Below are 22887 nucleotides of genomic sequence, written 5' to 3'. Positions count from 1 at the left end.
TCAGCCGTGACAAGGTTTAATAAGCGAGGGTCAGATAAAACAAAAAATTCGTAAAATCATAAATTGTTCATAACATTAAAAACATTGTTAAAAACATTAAACATTAATACGTACATTGTAAGTTGTTAAACCTATTAAAAGTTTAGGTCTTGGTTGTTTTCCATTATATAGTCACTTTTAGATCACTAAAAATGACTAGCAAAGTGAAAACACCATAATTTTAATTTTACCTGTAAACGTAAGGTAAAGTGTACTTGTTTACTCAACCACATGTTTCTGACCGCACTGTGACTAAGATGAGAGGGGAAGCACGAGGTATGCAGATGTGGAAAGTTGACGATCTGTGTTGTATGCAATGTGCTAAAGCAAGACAGTAGAGACAAACAGTTGTCTTCCGACTTCTAATAGTACAGTAGAACCTCTTTAATCCGAACTAACTGGGACCGGGGGTAGTTCGAATTAATGAATTGTTCGGATTACAGAACATATTTTTTTTATATATAACAATAGCTAAAACGTGGTTGAAACGTATCATAATTGTTACGGGAAAAGTGAAAAATGCCTAATAGAGTCAAATACAACGTTTATTTAATAAAGTAGTACATACAAAGTGAAGAAACAGTTCTGTGTACGGTATTACAGTGGAAACAATTACGATATCAGTAAATACAATTGACAATATAGAACTTCAGTACTGCAGGCCTACTATGTATAGAGTTCATCAATGAGCTAATCAGACAAAGTCGTTAAACTAGACGTTAAAATAATCACTCACTTTCCTTTGAACTTATGTCAAAGTACATTTTTTGGCTGCCAAGTCTCGAATTTTCTTTAAGACCATCAATTGCGGTAAAGAGCATTCAGATTGATTTTCGTACCAGTTCATTGCCGTCTCTAATGCAGTAAACGCCTCTGCATGGGATGGTCCAGAATCAACAGTTTCTTCTTCTTCACTGCTGTCATCAGATTCGTTTTCCTCAGTGACGACGGAAAGAATCTCATCTTCATTATAAATTTGGTATCCTGGATCATTCTTGTCACTGTTGATCCACTCGGTTGTATCAGCCACGTCACACTCCTCAAACCCAGGAATAGCCTGACAAAGATCGACGATATCATCGACGATCTCAGAGTCTTCTTCTTCAATAAAGTTTTCATTTCCAACTTCATTGTTTAAAGGCTTAGGCCATAGCTTATTCCAGGCATTCGCGAGATTGTCCCCTGTTACACTTGCCCAAGAATCAACCAGTATAACAGTATAACAACCAGTATAACAACAGTCCTTCAGGTTTAACTTCTTAGTGAACGCAATCACACTTTCTTCGTCTCTCTCTGCTAATAAGAGTTGCCAAAGCAATTCTTTCCTGTACATTCTCTTCATTTTCGAGATAACACCCTGATCCATTGGCTGAAGGAGGGCTGTTACATTTGGTGGAAGGAACATAACCGTGAAGTCTTCATCAATGCTGTTCAAAGCGTCAATGTCAGGATGAGTGGGCGCATTGTCGATTATTAACAGGACTTTTCCTGTTTTGGATTCTTTCTCTCTGAACGTTTTTACTTCTGGAATAAATGTGTTCGAATACCAATCAAGAAAAATATCAGATGACATCCAAGAGCTTTTTTGTGCCCTGTAAGTTACTGGTAGACATGTCACGTTTTTTAAACAACGGGGTTTCATACTTTTACCAATAAGCAGCAATGGAAGAGAGTGAGTACCACTTGCGTTTGCACAAACCATAGCTGTTACCCTGTCTTTGCTCACTTTGTATCCGGGAGCTCGAGTTTCATTTCGAGATGCAAGCGATTTTCTCGGCAATGAGCGCCAATTTACACCGGTCTCATCAGCATTATAAACATCAGCCCGTGAAAACCCCATATCAGTTACAGTATCTTGAAATGTGTTTACGAATTCTTCTGCAGCCATAGTGTCACCAGATAAGCTTTCCCCTTGAACATTGAGTTGCCTTATTCCATGCCGTTGCTTAAACTTACTCAGCCAGCCACTGCTAGCCTTAAAATCAATAGGCCCGTTGAGTTTTACATTGAATTCAAGAGCCTTTTCACAAAAAAGTGGACCTGATATTGGCTCACCCAAGCTCCTTCTTTGTGTGAACCACAAATACAGTGCATCATCGAGAGCCCCATTATTGGCTGATTTTAAGGTTTTCCTATTTTTAGGCCCTTCATTACTGTCTTGTTTACAAGAGTATTGCATTATGGCATTTTGTTTGTTTTTAATGTCAGTAATTGTTGACTTACCTACACCATACTCTCTGGCTAACGACGCACCTCTTTCACCTTTCTTAAGTCTTTCAATGATTTCAATTTTCTTTTCAATGTTTAAAGTGTTATGTTTCCGTTTCAGGGACGTTTTAGATGACATTTTAGTTTACTTTATTCGGTCACTGTTATCACAAACAATCCTAACACTATACTGCTGCTGTACGTAGTCTATAACTAAGGTACTGTACCAAACATTAGATGTACACTAACACATTATACACGTTCCAATAAACAACACATCCAGTACTCAGAGACAACGGAGAGCCACTGAGCGCAGAAACAGTAGTGTGGAGTATTGCAGACTGTAGTGTCATGAGTGGGGGAGGAGAGAGGTCATTGACTTCGTTCACGCGCATTCGTATAGTGCGTTCAATGAAGGATGTCGTCGTCGGCCGTGTAGCCCGTTCGGTGAAGGAACACCGCTCCCACTCACCGGCGGCGTAAAACGGCCTCCACGGCGGAATTGCGGCGTTCGGACTACGGGGGTTCGGATTAAAGAGGTTCTACTGTAGTAGCAAAAGAGGTTGCCTTGATGTACTCTAACTCTGTATAGCTTTTTGAATGATAAGGAAAAAGCTTTTGATTCCATGGTACTCGTCATTCACAGGGAGGAGCAGATAACACGGAATGTCAGATAACCGAAGATTGGAAGTTGACAAACTGTGATGTACGTAGTGCTAAAAGCATCAGAGTTGTCCTACAAATAATCTTGAGCTAAGCTAATTAATTAAATGGATACACTTTACACTATGGCCACTGACCAGGGGTTACGTTGATTAACAGATTCTAGTGCAAGGCAGAGAGGGCCTGAATCGTGCTGTGGATGGTGACACAGTAGCCGTAGAGCTGCTGCCTGAGGAGGAGTGGTCTGCGCCCAGCGAGATTGTGCTGCAAGATGACGACGAGAAGATTGATACAGGTTTGTAAATGTGAAACTTTAGTACTTATTTTAAAATGGTTTATTAGTGTTTGCGAAATATAAGTGATGTGGGCCGGGTAAATACCCAATGGGTACCAGTAGGGTATTTATAAATAGATATTTATCCCAGACTTGGGTAAATACTTTAAAAGTGTGGGTATAGTTTTAGGTTGGAGGGTTCTCTGGGATAAACCTCTTTTACAAACCTCAGATAATAATCCTACGCAAAACAGCAGGTTTAAATAAATATTTGTATATAACACCGTAGTAATTTAGTAAAAACCAGAGACCAAGTTAGACAGTGTATATTCTTTTTCCTCCTTCCACAACCTACAAGAACATGGAAAGACTCTACTCCTAAAGAAGAGCCAGTAGCTCCAAAAATTCTATGTGTTATGTGCTTGGTTTTTATGGCCTAAAGCCATCTTTACCAAAAGAATCATAGCTTCAAAGTCAGTAAGTGTGCTAATGTACAGCTGATGTCTTTGACCCCAGCTGGTTTTTTTTTCTCTACCTTACAGACTAAAAGAACAACTTCACAGCTCTACAACTAGTAACTAATTAAAACGTAGCCATTTTCACTGAGGGACCACAAAATATTTACTTTTTACAACATGAATGTTTTTGACTAATTAAAAAATCAATGTTTAGGAGATCTGCCACCTGACGAAGAAGAGTTGTTGAAGGCAAAGCAACGTCAAGTTGCTGAGAGACAGCCGACCGGACGGGTGGTGGGGATAATCAGACGCAAGTGGCGACAGTACTGCGGCATCCTACAGGTCAACCCTGTCAAAGGGGTAAGTGGTCTTGTCCTGGATTTATAATCTCCACAGTCTCCAGGTCTTGTAAAGTCTACAACTTTTGCAACATAAGTTCACCTCAAGTAAATACACTACTGCAAGGTAGACATTCCATTCTAATCTAAATTCCCATGCACAGGTTTTCCTATGTGGGTTTAATTGTGGTTATTTCTATTTTAGCAATTGCAGTACCGGTATACATTGTACATGTACAGTAATATTTGTAAAATGCTTGTAAATTGTTTATTTGAAACGAAATAAAAGAAATTTTGATTTGACTTAATTTGAAATTGTTGCTGTGATTGCGCAGATGCTCACTGATGTTTCCTCAGTTGCAGGAGATGATTGTAATGTCAAAAAGATTGTAACAGTTGCTCACAATCGCTCTTCCAATGTTTGCCAGTTTTAAATTTATGTTTAAACACATCACTAATATAAGTATGGGAACGAATTAACTTGGCACCTAGGGTCTATATACAACTACTGTGCCTGCATTTTGCCTGATGCCACTGTGCTTAGTCATCGTTAGGCCTGTGATCTGTTGGTACCAGTGTACTGGTAGCCACAATTAAATTTCATTACTGGTATTACTAGCCTATTTGTTTTCAGGTACCAACACATCACCATTATCTATGCAGTAATCACTACGGAACTGGACTAAAACCCCAACCAAAAAGTCTTAGGACTCTTTACAAGGCAAATTAAATTCTAGTGCCATACAGGCATTGTCGATAATTTAATCAACACATTATCAATTATGTCAGAATATCCAGTGTAGCATAATCAAATGCCAAACTGTAGTCATGATATCGGAAAGAGTAGAAAATAGTCAATGGCTCTTGACAAACAAAGTTTCCATCCAGTCCAATAAACTATATTTTGAAGTATTAACCTTCTGTTTCAGGCCAATAGACATGTATTTGTACCCGCTGATCGCAAGATTCCCAAAGTTCGTATTGAAACTCGCCAAGCGGAAGCTTTGATGAAGCAAAGAATCATCGTAGCAATCGACTCATGGTCAAGGAACAGCAGATACCCTTCTGTAAGTAGTATCATCTTGTAGTTAGGGTGTAATTTTATAGAGCCTATGTGGCTAAACAAGATACAGTATTTCATAGATCCTATATTTCTTTGCATTTATTATGACTTTTTTTAAATTATGAATTACAATATTACTTTATGTTGTGTCGTAATTATATCAACTTTTTTCAATTGCTCCTGTTGACTTATCTCTTGTTGCATTTATGTGAAAGAAAATAATTGTTGGTAGAGTATCAAATGTCACAAACTCTATGACACATTTGTAGTGCCATAAAAACATATAGTCTACAGAAGCGAATAGTGTTAAGATTTTATCAAAGACTGCTCGACTGGCAAAGCCACTACTAGCCCTCTCCTAAAATAAATGCATCATTGTGAGAAAACATGATGAAGCTAAAACAGGTAATGCATTAAATAATAAACTTATCTGACTATTTTATGTGGAGATGATTGAAGATAAGTTTTTATCCATGAACATGTTCTAGAATGTTTAAAGTTTCCTGGTAAACTTTTCCATTTCTGGTCTTATGAAATATATCAATTTTTTATTGCTTGGGCAATTAAAACAACCTTTACAAATTCTTCTGTTTGAAATGTTATAGTAGTGTATCTAGTGCTTGTTTGGTAGGGTCATTTTGTCCGAGCGCTAGGCAACATCGGAGACAAGGACACGGAGAATGAAGTGTTGCTGTTGGAGCATGACGTTCCTCATAGTAACTTTTCCGAGGCCGTGCTAAGCTTCCTACCTCAACTACCTTGGGTCATTACTCCAGAGGTGAGTGACAAGTCAGGTAATCGACATTCCCTCCAAAGACTTGACGATAATGTTTTTTGTAACTGCGGGAGACGACTATGATGTACAGTACACTCCCTCTTATCCGGACTCCTCGAGACCGAGACTAGTCCGGATAACGGGTTTTCCGGTTAAACCGACGTCCCCAAAAACTGGTTAAAACGGACTGTTTACTGTGATATTCAACTTAAATTTAGGAGAGCATTGTATTTAGACACGTGATCACTGGTCTCAAATATTTTCCACGAGAACAGTCGTTTCAGTCCCCCTGCCGGTCTAGTCCGGTTAAACCAATGTGCTGATAAAAATTGTCCGGTTAAAGAGATGTCATTTCCGCCGAGTGTAGTCCGGTTAAACCGATGTCCGGTTAAAAGGTGTCCGGATAAGAGGGAGTCTACTGTATACACAACTGCAGAAGATGTTTAGAATTTTTACGCGATTGTGGAAGACGATTGTGATGTACCGTAACCGCAGAAGACAGTGATGATGTTTCTGTGAGCGAGGAAGATATTCAGGATTTTGTAGCAATCGAGGAAGACAATGAAGATGTCTCTACGACTGTGGGAGATAATGATGGTTACCTCGAGCGATCGAAAATTACAGGCTGACACACCTCTAGCTATGCTGTTTTCTTTTTGCAATATTTTTTTGCAAGATCTTAGTTTAACTTTGAAATGGTATTTGTTAAATGTGTTTTGGAGTGTTTGAATTGGAAATGGCTTGTTAAAATGTTTAATTTATTGGCCAAATAACTACTGTGTCACAAAAACTACAGCCTACAACAATCGAATAATTATCTCGATTCAGGATTCCAAACCACAATTTGAACCACTGCCATTTTCAACCAAACCCAATTTATTTCTTGGAAAAAATAGGTTCCAATAACTCCTATTGCTAAGATAAATAATGGTACAATTAAACTAGAAGTAACCTATTAATTAATAAACACTTTATTTAAATTTTACATTTCTGAATTTTTAAGCTGTTAACATATAAGGCATTGAATTAAAGCCCAAAAATATTAAATGCAGGTAAGCTCAGTCTATATCCATAGAACTCGGCACCCAGTTGAGGTTGAGTACATTGTCATACATGAGGTTGTAGACAATATTGTCTAAGGTTGAAGACTCATCCAGTAGCTCATCAGATTCTGTACTGCAACACAACATAGTGTAACAATTCTAACAAAGGTTATTGCCTACAAATAATCATGATAAGGACACACACAAGACACTAAATACACCAAGTTTAGGTATAGAAGACACTGTCGTAAACTATCCTATACTAAAAAAGATTCTAACTAGGTTATTGCAAATTTTGACATAAAACTACCTCTTTACTACATACATGGGTTGTCTGTTAACAAAAATCCCAATTGAACTCCCTGAATTTTTCGATTGTGCAATCCTCGCAGACGCGTTTTGCGATCACGATAATCAATGCTCGGCTTGAGCTTGTTGTTCCGACTCGGTATTCATTCTCTCAAGCTTGTAGGCTAGGCTCGGCTTGGCTCAAAAATCGAACTTCTCGCACACCTCTAGTGAATAGTGTTTTGCCATATCCCCTGTGCAGCAATCTCTCTTTCAGCCATACTGTGTGTCGTATGTGAATTTTTTAAAGTTTATCTCTGCTTCAAAAGAGGCTGATATACATCCTCAGCTGGCCTAGACCATGCAAAAGATTATAAAAATGAGCACATTTTTCAACTACCTCTGAACACCCTCCATCTCTTTACCCATATTTTCTACGCCCACATACTTTACTCCAATAACGCCCATCGATGGTTTTCAATGATACCTTCCTACTTTTCTCAAATTTAGGCTATATTCACAGGTACAATTAAGATTAAAATGTTTGTGATTTGATTTGTAAAATGAAAGTTTAAACAATTTAAGTTCAAAGTAAACTGATAACTTTTGATTTTTTTTACTGATTTACACTACTTTTATCAATGAACATTTAACAGGCAATCATATTTAATGGATCAAAGTATGAGCTTGGTAACCACAAGATTATTACTTACTCGAACGTCGTTTGTGAGGAAATATTCAAACTTGAACTAGAAGCACTTTGAAAGCTAGTCGAGGATTCTTTTTTCTTTTCTCTATTCATTCTCTTTTTCTCCTTTTTTGTCACTTCTTTCTTTCCTTCTTTTTCTCGCAACTCCGCGAGTTTGTTTGTCCCAAGAATCTGTAAATTCTTCATCGCTTCCATTTTTCCCTAAAAAGTAAAATCATCATTATTTTTATTATTGATTCTAAGAGGCAGGCCCATATGTCATGCAACAGCCTAAATATTCCTCATTTATAAATTTTATCTCTATGTCTAAATTTATTTTAAAACATATTCACCCTCAAATCCCCAGAAACTACACAGCTTGATATTGAAGATCAACCATCAACCATTAGATTTGAAGGCGAGCATCATTTCTAACTTCCTTTCCCTATAGGTATAGTAGTCGCAGTTAGTCTGGGCGCGCGGACCCTTGTGTACTAACCGTCCCCCACACCAAAGCCATGAAGACAGCGCTGAGGGGCTGAACAACTCCAGAGAGCCGTGTGGGCCAGATGTTTTTGGTAATGAGCAATAAACACTCCCCTCTACACCCCCTGCCTCAGCACGGCCGCGCGCCCAGACTAGCTGCGACAACTGTACATATTATAGTGAAAGTGATGTTTTTGTCAAAACAACAAAGTTTTGAGTTTGAGTTTTGGGTGGAAATATCCGAATTTGGGTCCCTGAACCCAAAAAAGTGGTTTTCGAAATGATGTATGTGTGTGTGGATACAGAGCTACAGAACACACCTGTGGTCGAATTTACATGAAATTCGGTGCGTGGGTACTAATCCAAGTTAACAATAGACGTTTAGTTTTTTTTACATTTTACATGTGATTTTGAATGGCAATATTCCCATAAAACCCCATATATATAGGTAACGACTCAAACAATTTGAATTATAATTCAGTGTGATATGTAGCCCCTTTTTAACTTTAAACAAAATAATTCAACGCCCATCTCAACTTTAATGATATTCTCAATCAAATATTTTAGTTACTCCCACCGCTTACCATGACAAGCTAATGGGGGAAAGTATGGGTCAGATTGGTGATACCGTTTATTTCATTCACTGTAGCATATACCACTTGAAACTGTGACATACCTTTACATCATGAAGAAAGTTTTCCAGTGCCTGCACAGAGTCAGATTGTTTGATATCCTCCCATCTGTCCATCATGGCATTGTCATACACAGAGACAATCATCTCCATCTCAGCTACGGCTGCAACGGACATAGGTCTTTTCTTAAACGGTATTAGCAGATGTGATACAAAATGTTTGACAGCATGTTGAGGCAAAGTTTATTTGTTCCATCACTCTGCCAATGAAAACAGCTCATAAGTGTACAGCTAAGCCCTACAAAAATGTTTATTTCCCATTCAATTAAAACATAAAATGACTGTAACTTTCCTACAACTTCCTACACTTTCCTACAATTTCCTGACAAAGTGGGCTTCCTTGCACTGATTACAGCACGCAAAGTATCTAATTGCTGCATTTACTTACTTTTACCGCACTCATTTTCTTTTGTCGCACTCCAGTATTCCAACCAAACAACACAAAACAGTGAACTTTTACTAGGCACGTAATGCATGTACGGTTGAAAATAAGTTAGCAACACTTAATGATACTACGACTACGATCAGCTGGTGCAGTGTTTCCCATTTCGTTCAACACTTGGATTTACCCTGACCTAAAAACGTGTTCTAAAGTGTTTGAAAGACTATAGTAACTGTAGGAAAAATATAATGTGTAACACGAGCACAAAGTGCCATTTAGCACACTAGTTAGACAATAGTTATTTGTGCAACTAGTGAGAAAAGTGAACAATTGACTCACTCGAGAGAAATCCTTACTCACGAGCCGTAGGCGAGTGAGGAATGGTTTCTCGAGTGAGGCAATTGTACTTTGAACTCGAGTTGCACATTATACTTTTCCTACAGTTACCATAAAACAAATAAATTGGTCTTATGTTTCTTCAAACATAACCTATTTTTACACAGAAGTGAACTTTTAATATAACATTTAATGTGAAGTGTCAAATACAACAGTACAACAGTTGACCAGCTGATTTACAGCCAGTGCTGCCAACTTACTTCGCGCGCACACGACGTTGCCTGCATGTTACGTGCTCACTATTTCGTGCCTTCACGTTGCAAATCTGGAGTGAGACAAAGTAATTAGAGTGAGACAATGTTAACATTGTCTCACTGATGAGCGAATTGGCCACTTTGCTTTCTCAAATCAGTGAGAGAACATGTACATTGTTAGGTAACTGTAGGAAAATAACTATTGCCTCTCCTAAACATTATTTTCTTTCCCAAACAATACTTTGCCTTTCCCAAACAAACTTTTCCTTAAAAAAAAAAACCAAGATCCATTCAGCTCAACAGGAGTGCATGCATTCTTTTATTACAGCAAATATCTAATAAAATCTGACATTAAAAATTGTAAAACTATAGTATGAAAACTTGAAAGAGAATCCACCTTTAATTTGTTGTACTGGTACTATTTTATTATTATTTTTTTATTTTTTTACAAGACAAAGTGAATTACCATTTAAACATACCACTCACTAGGTAATTAGATGATTTAACTACCTTCGGATTTAAGTTTGATGATCTGCGTCTCCATCCATTTGCGCTCAGTTCCCAACGCAGCTCTCTGCGCTTGTACAATCTCTAGGTTCCTGGTCGCATCTCTCATCTCCGCATACAAACTCTCCAGTTCTTGTGCTTCCATCTCCAGCTGATTTTTCATCTCTCTGTGAACACCAGACTGTAAGCTACAAAAAAAGCTACAAAACCATACCATCGAGCTAAGAACAATTCCAAATTCTCAGTTGTATCTCAAAAGTGTAGAGCGTTGATTTCAACTTCAAGCTTAGAAGAGATACACTCTTAATAGGGAATGTTAAAGTTCCATCTAGACTTAGGGAAGGATTTTGATTTTACTAATCACGATTGCTACTGTTATAAAGACAGAACTGTGTTGGGAAGAAGAAAACATGAAAGATCTTCCTGTAAGCTGACACAAGTCAGAGAAAGACATATTTTGTAAAGAACCCAAAACGCCACCGGGGAGGGGGCATAGATGATATTCGATCTTCTTCATTGCATATTAGATCGTTTTTGTCCTACTTTTGCCCAGCTTGTTAGTCTAATTTGTATCATCATAGTATACTCGGATGTTCAAAAGAAATTAGAAGTGAACTAGCTATTGGAGTGTTATTTTTGAACCAATACTACAATTGTAGGAGAACCGTGGTGCTAGATGTAAACCTTTATTAAAAAGCTCATAAAAATTAACGGTATCAACAATCTGACACAAATTTTCTCCCATTAGCTTGTCAAAACCATTATCATGGGTAAGCGGTGAGAGTAACTATGATAGGTAAAATCACAAAAGTTGCATTAACTTTGGAACCGTAATTGTTACAGGAATGAGGGTTGCACTATTTTGTTTGAAAGTACAAATATCATAACAGACAAATTTCATTCAGAACCGGTTGAAAAATTCATTTTTCAGTTTTTATGGGTTTTATGGGAAAATAACACAAGTTACAATAACTTGTGCACCGTAATTTTTACAGGAATGGGGGTTCTACCATGCTGTTCAGCATTTAAAGTGCTACAACATACTAATTTTTTTTTCAAAATCGGACTACAGGTGTGGTCTATCCACACATACAGAACACACACACACACAGACCACTTTTTTGGGTTCAATACGGGGGGGGGGGGGGGGGCAAAACGGGTATTTCCACTCAAAACTCAAACTCTAAAATTTTGACAAAAACAATACTTTCACCATACACTATGTATAGCCCCCTATGTATCCCCAGAAAGTAAAAATGTAGCATGTTTTCGTGGAAAATCTAGCGCAAGAGGACCAGCTTATTCAGTTCTATTTCACGTCTAATATCTTCAACTAGTACCACGATGTCCAAAAAACTATTTTTAAGAAAAGTGTCATAACAGCCATAACTATTTTAGAGCTTCATGTCCAAATTGCATAATGTCCAAAAACCTGGGCTAGGAAATTATGATACTTTTTTCCCTCTCTCTCTTGTAAACTAGGTAATAATAAATTATTTAAACATCTCAAGAATTTTGTTGTCATTCTTTACTTTTAGCAAGGGATTGGTTAAATCTGGGTTACACTTCCATATCTGTTGGCACAAACAACCGAATGAGTAATATTGATTATTCGATTGTTTAGTTTAATTCGATATATCGTTTGGTTAGTTAGGTTAGGTTAACCTTACCTAACTAACTAAACGATATATCGAATAATCGATATATAGATCGATATTCTCATTCGGTCGTTTGTGCCAACAGATATGGAAGTGTACACTAAATCTGTGATGGATATACTTACACAGGTAATTCATATCGAAGATAAGTAATTTCTCTGGCATTCATGATTCGTTCATTAAGAGAAGCAATATGTTCACAAACTTTTTCCAAATCTTTCACTGTAACGTTTCTCAACTTTTTTTTAATTTCTGTAAACTTGTCATAGGAGGACCGCCTAAATCTTTTTGATTTGTTTGGTTTGTTACAAATGGTGCTTTCTCCATTCATTGTTTTAGAGTCATTTGCATTTTCTTGGGTTTCATAACTGCTTTCCAAATCCAAGTTTTCTTCAGCTAAACAATTCTCCATTCTTAAAATTAGTTTTGTGTAGCAGAGTTTTACTGTTTTGTTTTTGATTCTTGTTTATTATGAAACCATGTGGTTCATATTATCTGAATGTGCATATGGCTGTGTTTCAATTGATTAAGATGTGTATTCTGGTAAAGTTTGAAAGAAATGTTTTTCATTTAGGTAATTTCACTTAGAATATTTGATTTTTACAACAATCTCTAACTCCTTATTGACCTTTGGAAAAATTGAAGTTAATTATACAAGGGATTCAGTGATTTATGAACACATTATTGTGTTGGGGGAGTAATACAAATTGCAAATAAATAAATAACAGCAACAGGTCAGCAGGTGTTTGTATAATAGGTGTAAAGTTAAACAGTTTAACAAAATTATTATATTGTGATTTACTTAGCACTAATTATGGTGTAGTATGTGAAACAATCCTGTTAATCAATGGACCTAAAGGGTCTTTTCAACTCTTGCTAATGTTCCAACCTCAGCATCGCCTTGGTTTTTAAACTCTTGTGTCAAAAAAGCACTTTCGGCACCTGTGATGAAATATGCTGCAACCTGTACACATTTAGAATCCAAAATTTAGATTGGTGTTTTGTTGTGTTGGCAGGATGTTGAAAAGCGCACGGATCTGAGGCACATCGTCGTGTGTTCCGTAGACCCACCAGGCTGTACGGACATTGATGACGCCCTACACTGCCGAGAGCTGGATAACGGCAACTATGAGGTTTGTAGACAACTTTTACTGTTGGTAAACCTTGAAATATGGAAACCAATTCTAAATTAAAATTTAAAATGTAATTTTTTGAGTTTAACAGTTTAAAATAATTTAAAATGGTTAATATGTTAGACAGTTACATGTATTACTACAATAAATGCTTGTTTCTAGATTTGAATATTACAACCTGTAATTGACTTATGAAGCAAATCAATATTTTACTGTGCACCTTTTGTATCTTGCAGTAAAACATCAAAATGAGTGCTTTAGAAAATAAATAACCTTTTCCAGTCCAAGGACATCATGTTTCTGAAATGTCTAATTTTTATTACAAAAAATGTTATTCATATTTTAAAACTACTAAATTCTCAACTATATTTTACAGTTACCTATTATTAGGGTAAGTTCAATAGAAACATTTTTTTTGTTAATCTTGTTCTATCGCTAGGTGGGTGTCCATATTGCTGATGTCTCCCACTTTATAAGGCCAGGAAATGCCATGGATAAGGAGGCAGCTCTCAGGGCAACCACGGTGTACCTGGTAGACAAAAGGATAGACATGGTACCAGGTAAGTTGGTAGGCCTTGACTAGTGAATGTTTGGCTGGCAAAACTTATCAAATGCAGGAAGATTTGAAAATGGGAGATTTTTAGTTAGTATAGTAACTCACCCTAGCTTAGTTCTTACATCAAAACTTTTCTCAACTGAAGTAATGATTAATTGAAACAGCCTAAGGAAATATGCACTGAAATGCATCTTTGACAAAATAATTAAAGTGGCCGAGAGGGTGTTTGCCATTTCATTGAAAAGTATTATAGCTATTTACCTTACAAGTGTAGTAAGAGCGTTTTTACATCACTGCATAATTTACCTAAGTGATGTAAACACGCTCTTGCGTAACGTGTAACGTACAAGATTTTACCTGACCCGACAATATACAGAAGGTTACGAACAATATTTTTAACTATCCATTTCACTCATCTTCTAACAGTAACGTTCATGTACAAACAAAAGCTAGGTTAGGAAAATTCTTCAAAACATAACAAAAAAGTTCAAGAGCACAGCTGATTTCTAGCGTTGAACGTCGTTGGCTCCATAGAGGTATATTTTTTAAGTTAAGCACTCAATGTTAATTAAATGGGTTTCATTACATCACCGAGTGAGTTTTTTTCAACTTTACATCACTCGAGAAGTAAGGAAGTTGTATACATCACGCTTGGGATAGGGAAGTTTAACATGGCGGGTTAGGTAAAAGTATTAAAAGTATTAAGTTTGGTACTGGGTTCAGTTGAAGCTGTTGACTGCTACACAGTGCAAACTCTAAACACACTACCTGCCTACTTACTAGATTTATATCTGTCTGCTAGTGCCTTTCGAAGCGATGGGGGTAATGTTGAAAAACATTGATAGAAGGAAAAATAAACGAAAATGAAATATAAATAATTTATTAATAAACAACTTTTTAAAATGCCTTGTTTTTAAACAGATTAAAAAGTAGAAAATAATTTGTAAATATGTGGAGGGAATAAATATTAAATACTTGTAAGATTTAAAACAAAAAACGTGGGGCGCATGCAATAGATAATAATAGTTCAATAGGTAAAGATAATTAGCTATTGCATGTGCCCAACATTTTACGTTTTAAACCTTACAAGTATTTATTCTCCCCACATATTTATAAATTATTTTCTACTTTTTAGTCCGTTTAAAAACGTGGCATTTTAAAAAGTTTTTTTTATTTATAAATTATTTTCTATTTTATATAATGTGTAAATAAATATACTAAATCTATTTTATATAGCCTGTTAATACATAACCAAACCCTTTTTAACTATAATCAGATGTTGTTGCTACTATTCTCATAATCCTAAAACTTTAGAATCTCTCAGGAGCAGAACCTGTACCTGAACAAACTGTCAAATTAAAGTATTTACAGCTGACTTATATTGATATATTTACATTCTTCCAAAATGTAAACATAAAAAATTTGGAAGCCCATGGGGCGTAGCCCAAGGGAAATATGAAAATAAAATGATATAACATTGCATTGTGATCCATTTGTGAGCTATGTTTCAAGTTTCAAGTCTCTAGCACATTGGGAAGTTAGTGTAAAATCGATTGCAAAATTTTTACCGAACAGACAAGAAAGCTAGAAATAAACAGTAGATAAAAAAATGTGATTGATTTATAAGTATTAGGCCTTAACATTCATAAAGCATTATACAACTGAAACATGTACATCAAGTATATTCTCATCACTTTAAATACTGAAAAAATACTTTATAGCCTTAATTTGGCTGGAAATATCTTCCCTTTTTATTTTGGTCAAGAGAGGTTCTTGCTGTTTTCATAAAGCATTAACCAGCTTAAGGCGATTTTGTAGCTTCAAATTATTGGTACTGTAGCACAGAGAACATCAATTTTCATTTGCTCAATGGAAAGATAATTAGACAAATAAAATACCACAGGTTTCAAAACTTTGCTTGGTTTGCAACTCTTCAATAAACTGTCCACAGAACTGCTGAGTTCCAACTTGTGCTCACTAAGAGGCAATGAGGAAAGATTTGCGTTCTCCTGCATTTGGGAAATTACTCACGACGCAAACATCGTCAAGACGACATTCCACAAGAGCATCATCTTGTCTCGAGCTGCGCTGACTTATGAGGAGGCTCAGCTGCGGATTGACGATCCGTCACAGAACGACGACATCGCTAAGTCTCTGCGCGGCCTCAACAAACTGGCCAAGATACTGAAGAAGCGGAGGATAGAGAATGGGTAAGCATGATAGTGAGTAGGCCTATCATACACCACACTATGTATTATATGTATTATTATAGCCAATACCTATGATTATTAATAGATTAGATGTCCAATCTATAAGGATCAGTTCTAGCCAATATTTTTTTACAAATAACATAGTTGAACAAGCCACTTAAAGTTTCAAAGAATAGTTTTGCGTCTTTTGTTAACTGTTGACCATTTCTTGCAGAGCTCTGGTGCTGGCATCACCAGAAATCAGGTTTCAAGTGGATAGCGAAACCCATGATCCCATAGAGGTAAGCTATCTCATAACTAATTTTGACTAATGCAATTTGTTTAACTATTTGTGAAATTACATACATTTTAGATTCAACAGAAACGTTTACAAACAGCACCTGATGTTTAAATAACTATGTAAGTTGTTTTTTGTAAGTTTTTTCTATGCTAGTATTATTTTCAAGAAGGATCGACTCTGGAACTGGTCAGCTAACATTGTTTACAATTATGTCCAAAAAGCGTTTTATATATGAATTTTGCTACAACTTTCATGGCAAAAGTATGTTTTTACAATAAGTGTTGAAGGTTATATTGCTATTGGCAGGTTCAAGCCAAGCAGATCCGAGACACCAACAGCATGGTGGAAGAGTTCATGTTGTTGGCCAACATCAGCGTTGCTGAGAAGATCTACCAGGAGTTTCCCGAGTGTGCGATGTTACGACGACATCCTGAACCTCCTCCTAACAACTTCGAGCCTCTCATCAAAGCTGGCCGCAATCAGGTAAGAAGATGTAGCGTCACGATTAGTCAATTTAAAAAGTTTCATTGGAGAGAAACAAACGTTAAAAAAATACATTGGCCAGTGCACCCCATAAACTGTGCCCATAAAGTGTTGACGGTGCTTTTAAAACTTGTATGGACTTTTAAGATAAGATGGAGACAAATTTTTAACTAGCCTATTTCAGAATGTCAGTGGCATCATTTGATGAGTTAGCGGTAAAAGAACGTAGTGATGACAAGCACCAGGAGAGCATACAACAGACAGGTTGCATTACTGTAGTGAGTAACTACTCCCAGTGAGTGACTTTTCTCATTCTGTGTATTGTTAAGCAGGAGAAATGAATCACATTTAATTAAATTTGAACTCATATTCATGATCAACACGTCCTGATTCAAGAATTCCAACTTTTCAGGGCTTTGAACTGAACTGTTCGAGTGGCAAGGAGTTGGCTGATTCTTTAGAGAAGGCTAAGAAGCCAGACAACGCTTACTTCAACACTATGCTGCGTATTCTAGCCACCCGCTGCATGATGCAAGCCGTGTATTTCACCAGTGGTATGCTGCAGAAGGAGGAGTTCTTCCACTACGGGCTGGCCACACCTATCTACACACACTTCACCTCTCCTATCAGAAGGTATGTGAGCATTAGTGATCTATTCATGTGCTATCCTACAGGGTGAGGCTCTAGACTTAGATAACAACTCTTCAAACTCTTTGATTGTCAGTGATTATTGATTTATTTAATTATGCCAATTTTTTACAATTTTTCTGTTATCATTGGACACATCCAACACACAGTTAGGGTGGAGGTTTGGTTGTTTATCTTAAAAGGGCTTCTTTGAATCTAGTGTAAAAGGTTTGGGGAGTTCGATACACAGGGTGATTCACCTAAAGTGCTACAATTAGGCATTTATTTTACAGAGAACTTTAAATTAACAACTTCCCTTATATTTTGTAACATTTTACGACATACTATTTTTCATTTAAAATTTTGCTGCCATTTTCCAAAATGGCGTACAACTTATTTTTTTTTTCAATGTCAACCCCCACTTTTTATGGTTATGTGTGCCTTATTATGGCTGTATCTCCAAAACGATAGGAATATAAAAAAAATGACAAGAGTAAAACTGTCTTAAAATTTTACGTAGAATCCAAAAATATTATAAAAAGTGGGGATTGCCATGAAAAAAATTAAGTTGGTCGTCATTTTGGAAAATTAAAATGGCGGAAAAATTTTAAATAAAAAATAGCATGTCGTAAAATAAAAATAAGGGAAGTTGTTCATTTAAAGTTCTCCGTAAAATAAATGCCTAACAAGATTAAATCCCTAAATTGTAACACTTTAAGTGAATCACCCTGTATAAAAAAAGATAAGGAATAATAACGATTTTGTACTGTGACTTTTAACTTCACTTTCCATTTTGCAGGATTTTTTGTTTACGAAAACATATAAACCAGTTTCCATACCCCCCTTTATATTAGGCAGACGTTAAATCTACTCTCACATTCCGTAGTGATTTTACAGGGTGGCTAAAAAAAAAATTAATTTGCACCTCTCTTTTTACTATTTGAGATATTTTAAATCGGTTTGTGGCAACCTTCATAGATGTGAGAGGCTACAATGATGGTAAGTTTAAAAAATTGCACTCTTACCAGTAGGACCCAAAATGTTTGAATAGGAAGTATAGTCAACATTCATATCATTTTAAAAGTTTTGATGAAACTAAGCAATTGACATAAAGAAAATATCGGACCACTAATAACGAAAATGAAACTAAAAATTACTTTTGATAACCCCTTAACCCGCCTTAAACAGCCTCTTTTGTCGTAGTAAAAAACTATTATTTATTAAATTTCAATTTGTATCAAGGCAACATGTTTTCTAGTTTAGATCATTGCTCTTAAGTAACTTCTGCGTGGTTATTAAACAAACCTGGAAAATCCCCCAACTCCCCATAATTGCTGTTATCAGTAATCTCTGTCCGTCTTTACGGTGAATCATTTTAAGGCATCCCTCCTGCCAACTACCCCCACACACCTAAGAGTAAAATTTTTACATTATCTATCATTATTTATTGTAGTCCCTTAAGAAGGTTGCCCTAGGCTAAACTGATTCAAAATATCTCAATTTGTTAAAAAAAAGTTAAGGGAGTGAGGTGCAAGTTACTTTTCTTTTCAGCCACCTTGTGTGAATAAAATAGTTAAAAAAGAATTGTATAGTAGTGTAGGTACACTACATTACATTACATTATGGGTGTATCCAAATATTGTTTACTAGCTGTAACCCGCGGGCTTTGCCCCGTTTAACTTCTTAATTTTCAAGATTATCTCGTTCGCATGGCTCAATCACGTCCTGGTTGAAGTTTGTTCGCTACGCTCACTCACCTTTAGGTTGGAGCTCGTTCGCTACGCTCACTCAACTTTAGGTTGGAGCTCGTTCCCTGCGCTCACTCGCCTTCAGGTTAGCTCGTTCGCTACACTCGCTTGCCTTCAGGTTAGCTCGTTCGCTACGCTCACTTGCCTTCAGGTTAGCTCGTTCGCTACGCTAACTCGCCTCCAGGTTGAAGTTCGTTCGCTACGCTCACTCACCTTTTGGTTGCAAATTTGCTGTTGTCATAAATGTAAAAGAAATAATAGTGCTGCACCCTGTTGGTAATCCTTGTAACTTTAATGCTATTGAACATCATAGAACAGAACCAACTTGTTTAATTGAAACAGCTGTTAAGATTCAATAATTCCATGTCTCATAAGGTTAACATGGGAAACTCCAGAGCCACTGGGGTGGAGCCCGAAAGGGTTTTTGAAATAAGAATATGCCTATATGTTAATCGGGAATGTGAGCTATCGTCATGCCAAATTTCAGCCCAATCCGACCAGTATTTTTCGCGTTCACTTGTCACAAACATACATCCATACATCCATACATCCATACATACAAACTTTCTCATTTATAATATTAGTAGGATAGCTTTATTGTTTTATTTCAATTTGTTCTTTACTGTTAAACATCCAAAGTTTGTTTAAATAGTGGTAGTTTGTTCAATCTCATTTTTATTTGTGGGTTAATTCTAAATATTTTCAACTGCAGTGTTAATCAGAAACAATTTTTGTTTCTTGTAGGCTATTAAGATGTAAGAATTTTACTTTGGTTACATGTCTGATTTGACCCACGTCTGTTATGCAGGTACGCAGACATCATCGTCCACAGACTGCTGGCCGCATGTATCGGAGCAGACGCTACTTATACAGAGCTGCTGGACAAACGCAAGAGTCACAATTTGTGCCATAACCTCAACTACCGCAACAGGATGGCGCAGTACGCAGGCCGTGCTTCAGTCAACCTCCACACTCACGTAATACTTTCAACTTTGTACTTTAAAAATAACAATTCCATTGCCACTGTAGTTTTCAGTTAGTTAAATTAAAATTATGTTGTTTATATGCTTGTAATGTCTTTCAAATTTGTATTTTGTTTTTTTTAGGAATGTTAAACGACCAATGGGGTTGCTAAAATGGTGCTAAAAATACATATCTTCTTGTGCACACCAACACACAATGACACCTTGCAATTAATTTATTACATGATTTTTTTTTATGATCTCGAGATCAATCTTAATAAGATCTTAAAATGTTCTGTAGGCTATTCATTTGTAAACCCGGTAAGTGATGTCTTTAAAATTTACTAAAAGAGGTTTAAAACCCTTTGCAGTCGAATGGCGAGTATAGGTCGCCGCCCGCTATTTTTCCGACTGCTCAAAAATGGCAACCTACACTAAAAGAAAAACCTAAAAAATAAAAAAATTTTAAAATTTATTTTTGTGGTTGAATGGCAAGTATAGGTCGCCGGGCCTCATTTTCCTAACTGCTCTAATGGCAAACTATATTCGGTGAAAAATGGGGAAAAAATTTGACCTCAAAGGGTCCAACATAGTATATGCAGCATTAATTTCTTTTAAAAACAAAACATAAACTCTTTTTCCTCAGTAAGTTAAGCTTAAAAACACATTATTTCCAAAGCTAACTTATAATTTTTTCAAGCATAAAATTTCCTTAGTTAGATTTTTTAAATACTAATACAAGTTACCAAATTATAGCCCCTTCTGCAAACTACTGTATGTTAAATGATTGTATGAAATTTTCCAGATGTTCTTCAGGGATAAGGTTCAAGACGAGGAAGGATATGTGTTGTATGTCCGTAAGAATGCCTTGCAGATATTGATACCTAAGTATGGGTTGGAGGGGACAATCTACCTAACACCACCCAACGACAAAAAGGCTGAAGTCACGTTCACCTTCAACGAGGAGGTAATATGTGGTTTTGTTTCACATAATAAATAGTTATAAGATCACTTGAGCTGAAGAAAATCAAAATTTATCTCAACATTTAGTTGATCATTGCTCCTATACATCTCCAAAGTTTCACATGTGTATTTAAGTTCACACAATCAGCTTCTACATTGTGTTTTCAATGCTGTGTTAAAAAGTCTACACCTTCCTTATGCAAAAAGTAATAAACTCGCCTCATTGTAAAAGAAATATTAAAATGCCGAAGACTAGTGTCGAATTAGGAGGGTTTTACTGTTATTGTATTATACATTGTTATAGCCAAGTGAAGTGAAGTTGTGCAAAATAGTTGTGTATGGTTTTCATAACCAAGCCTACCCAAGTGCAAAACGACTGTCAATAATCAGATTTTTAATTTTGAAGAAAAGTAAAAGGATTAACAGGCACTGATCCACAATAACACAAACACTGTTCTATGTACATTAAAGTAAAAACATCATCGATATGTTCATATTCATATTCATTTGAGATGGGGATGTACCAGCTGTAGCCAATGTTTAATCAAATCGAACATAGTTGAATAAACCCCTTACATATTTTGTTGCTGTCAAAACCCTAATATCTCCTGGCTCCTCTAAATGTTGTTACTACCATCACATAATGTTAACATGTTTTTATGGGTATTTTAGTGAAAACTTAACAATAATGTTTTTGTGGGAGAGGATTTTAGCATAGACATGTTAAAGCAGGATGGTACGAAAAATTATTTTGTTAATGTAGGCTACTTGAGCACAGAAAACATACTATAACCCAGAATGCCAACTGCATGGTAAAAAGCATAAATGATTTTTGTAAAGAGGACTGGCATTTGTTATTTCAAAGTCCAATAGAAGATAAGTTTAAATATTTTTACAGTGTAATAAAATATTATTTTCATACAAATTTTCCAGTTGTAAATACTCAAAGAAAATTAAAAAAAACTAAATTGGATGGATGAAGAGATAAAGAATGAACACATTATTCTTATGGCTAAGCTGTTATGTATCTTTTCAGTAATAACAATGGCTTTTAAAGAACTTGTTGTACACTTTCCAAACATCTAAACAAACTATACTTCTCCGCAGGACCACTCCCAGAGGTGTGGGGACGTAGTGTTCCACGCGTTCGACCCGGTGATCGTACAGTTGAGTCTAGACCGCAGCAATGTGCAGCATGAGAAGCTGGTGCTGCGGTTGGTAAAGCCACACATCCCTGGCTTCAGCATCGACCCTACCTCTCAGGACCAGGCTCAACAGCAGGTGGGAAAAAATTCTGAAAGAAAAACAATAATCGATGCAAATAAGTAGTGGAGTGAGTGGCTCAATTGGTAGCGTGACACACTACGAATCCATGGCTGAGGTGTCGTGGGTTCGTGTCCTAGTGCCCTCACAAAATTTTAGCAGTTAACTTAACTCTTGTACTCTACCAGCACACTTACTTGTGATGGTTCTAAGTTCTAAAATTATTGTTTTTCTGTTAGCATTTCAATTTTTTCATGGCTTACCTTTACATCATAAGACGCTAGGTTCTAGCCCAGAACTGTTTTACACTTTACTTCAGGTTAATGGGATTTGGGACTACCACATAGATAGAAACCATTGGTGATTGGTAGTGATGTGGGCCGGGTAAATACCCAGTGGGTAGGTAAATATAAATTGGGTATTTACCCGGGAATTTACCCCAGGCCCGGGTAAATACCCAAAAACTGGGTATTTATAATTTTTATTTAAGTTAGAGAAGATTGAGATGTTT

General features: G+C 36.4%; 2 protein-coding genes across 3 annotated transcripts in view; one reads left to right on the top strand and one right to left on the bottom strand.

Moving 5' to 3' along the window:
• LOC128991316 (exosome complex exonuclease RRP44) overlaps positions 1-22887 on the top strand; it is a 30336-nt gene that overhangs the window by 5353 nt on the left and 2096 nt on the right. Inside the window, exons 6-18 of the mRNA XM_054414119.1 lie at positions 3070-3205; positions 3857-4002; positions 4910-5047; positions 5675-5821; positions 13168-13284; positions 13724-13844; positions 15792-16050; positions 16265-16331; positions 16637-16813; positions 17226-17446; positions 19997-20165; positions 20956-21117; positions 22221-22394. Of these exons, the coding sequence (XP_054270094.1) occupies positions 3070-3205; positions 3857-4002; positions 4910-5047; positions 5675-5821; positions 13168-13284; positions 13724-13844; positions 15792-16050; positions 16265-16331; positions 16637-16813; positions 17226-17446; positions 19997-20165; positions 20956-21117; positions 22221-22394 (2034 nt within the window). The remainder of the gene's footprint in view (positions 1-3069; positions 3206-3856; positions 4003-4909; positions 5048-5674; positions 5822-13167; positions 13285-13723; positions 13845-15791; positions 16051-16264; positions 16332-16636; positions 16814-17225; positions 17447-19996; positions 20166-20955; positions 21118-22220; positions 22395-22887) is intronic.
• Positions 6767-12634, bottom strand: LOC128991317 (uncharacterized). Of its 2 annotated transcripts, none has more exons than XM_054414120.1 (5): positions 12277-12634; positions 10497-10660; positions 9000-9118; positions 7863-8059; positions 6767-6994 (listed from the first exon to the last, which is right to left on the bottom strand). In XM_054414120.1, the coding sequence occupies exons 1-5, from the start codon at positions 12561-12563 to the stop codon at positions 6877-6879; spliced, it is 885 nt and encodes a 294-aa protein (XP_054270095.1). In that variant the 5' UTR covers positions 12564-12634; the 3' UTR covers positions 6767-6876. The 2 variants fall into 2 exon arrangements, with proteins under 2 accessions (XP_054270095.1, XP_054270096.1); XM_054414121.1 differs by having other exon boundaries at positions 6767-6989.

The sequence above is a fragment of the Macrosteles quadrilineatus genome, unplaced genomic scaffold (assembly GCF_028750875.1).
Source record: "Macrosteles quadrilineatus isolate MER2022 unplaced genomic scaffold, UCM_ALF_1.0 Scaffold_4__1_contigs__length_99947679, whole genome shotgun sequence".
Lineage (NCBI taxonomy): Eukaryota > Metazoa > Arthropoda > Insecta > Hemiptera > Cicadellidae > Macrosteles > Macrosteles quadrilineatus.
This window is presented reverse-complemented; position numbering and strand designations above follow the sequence as displayed.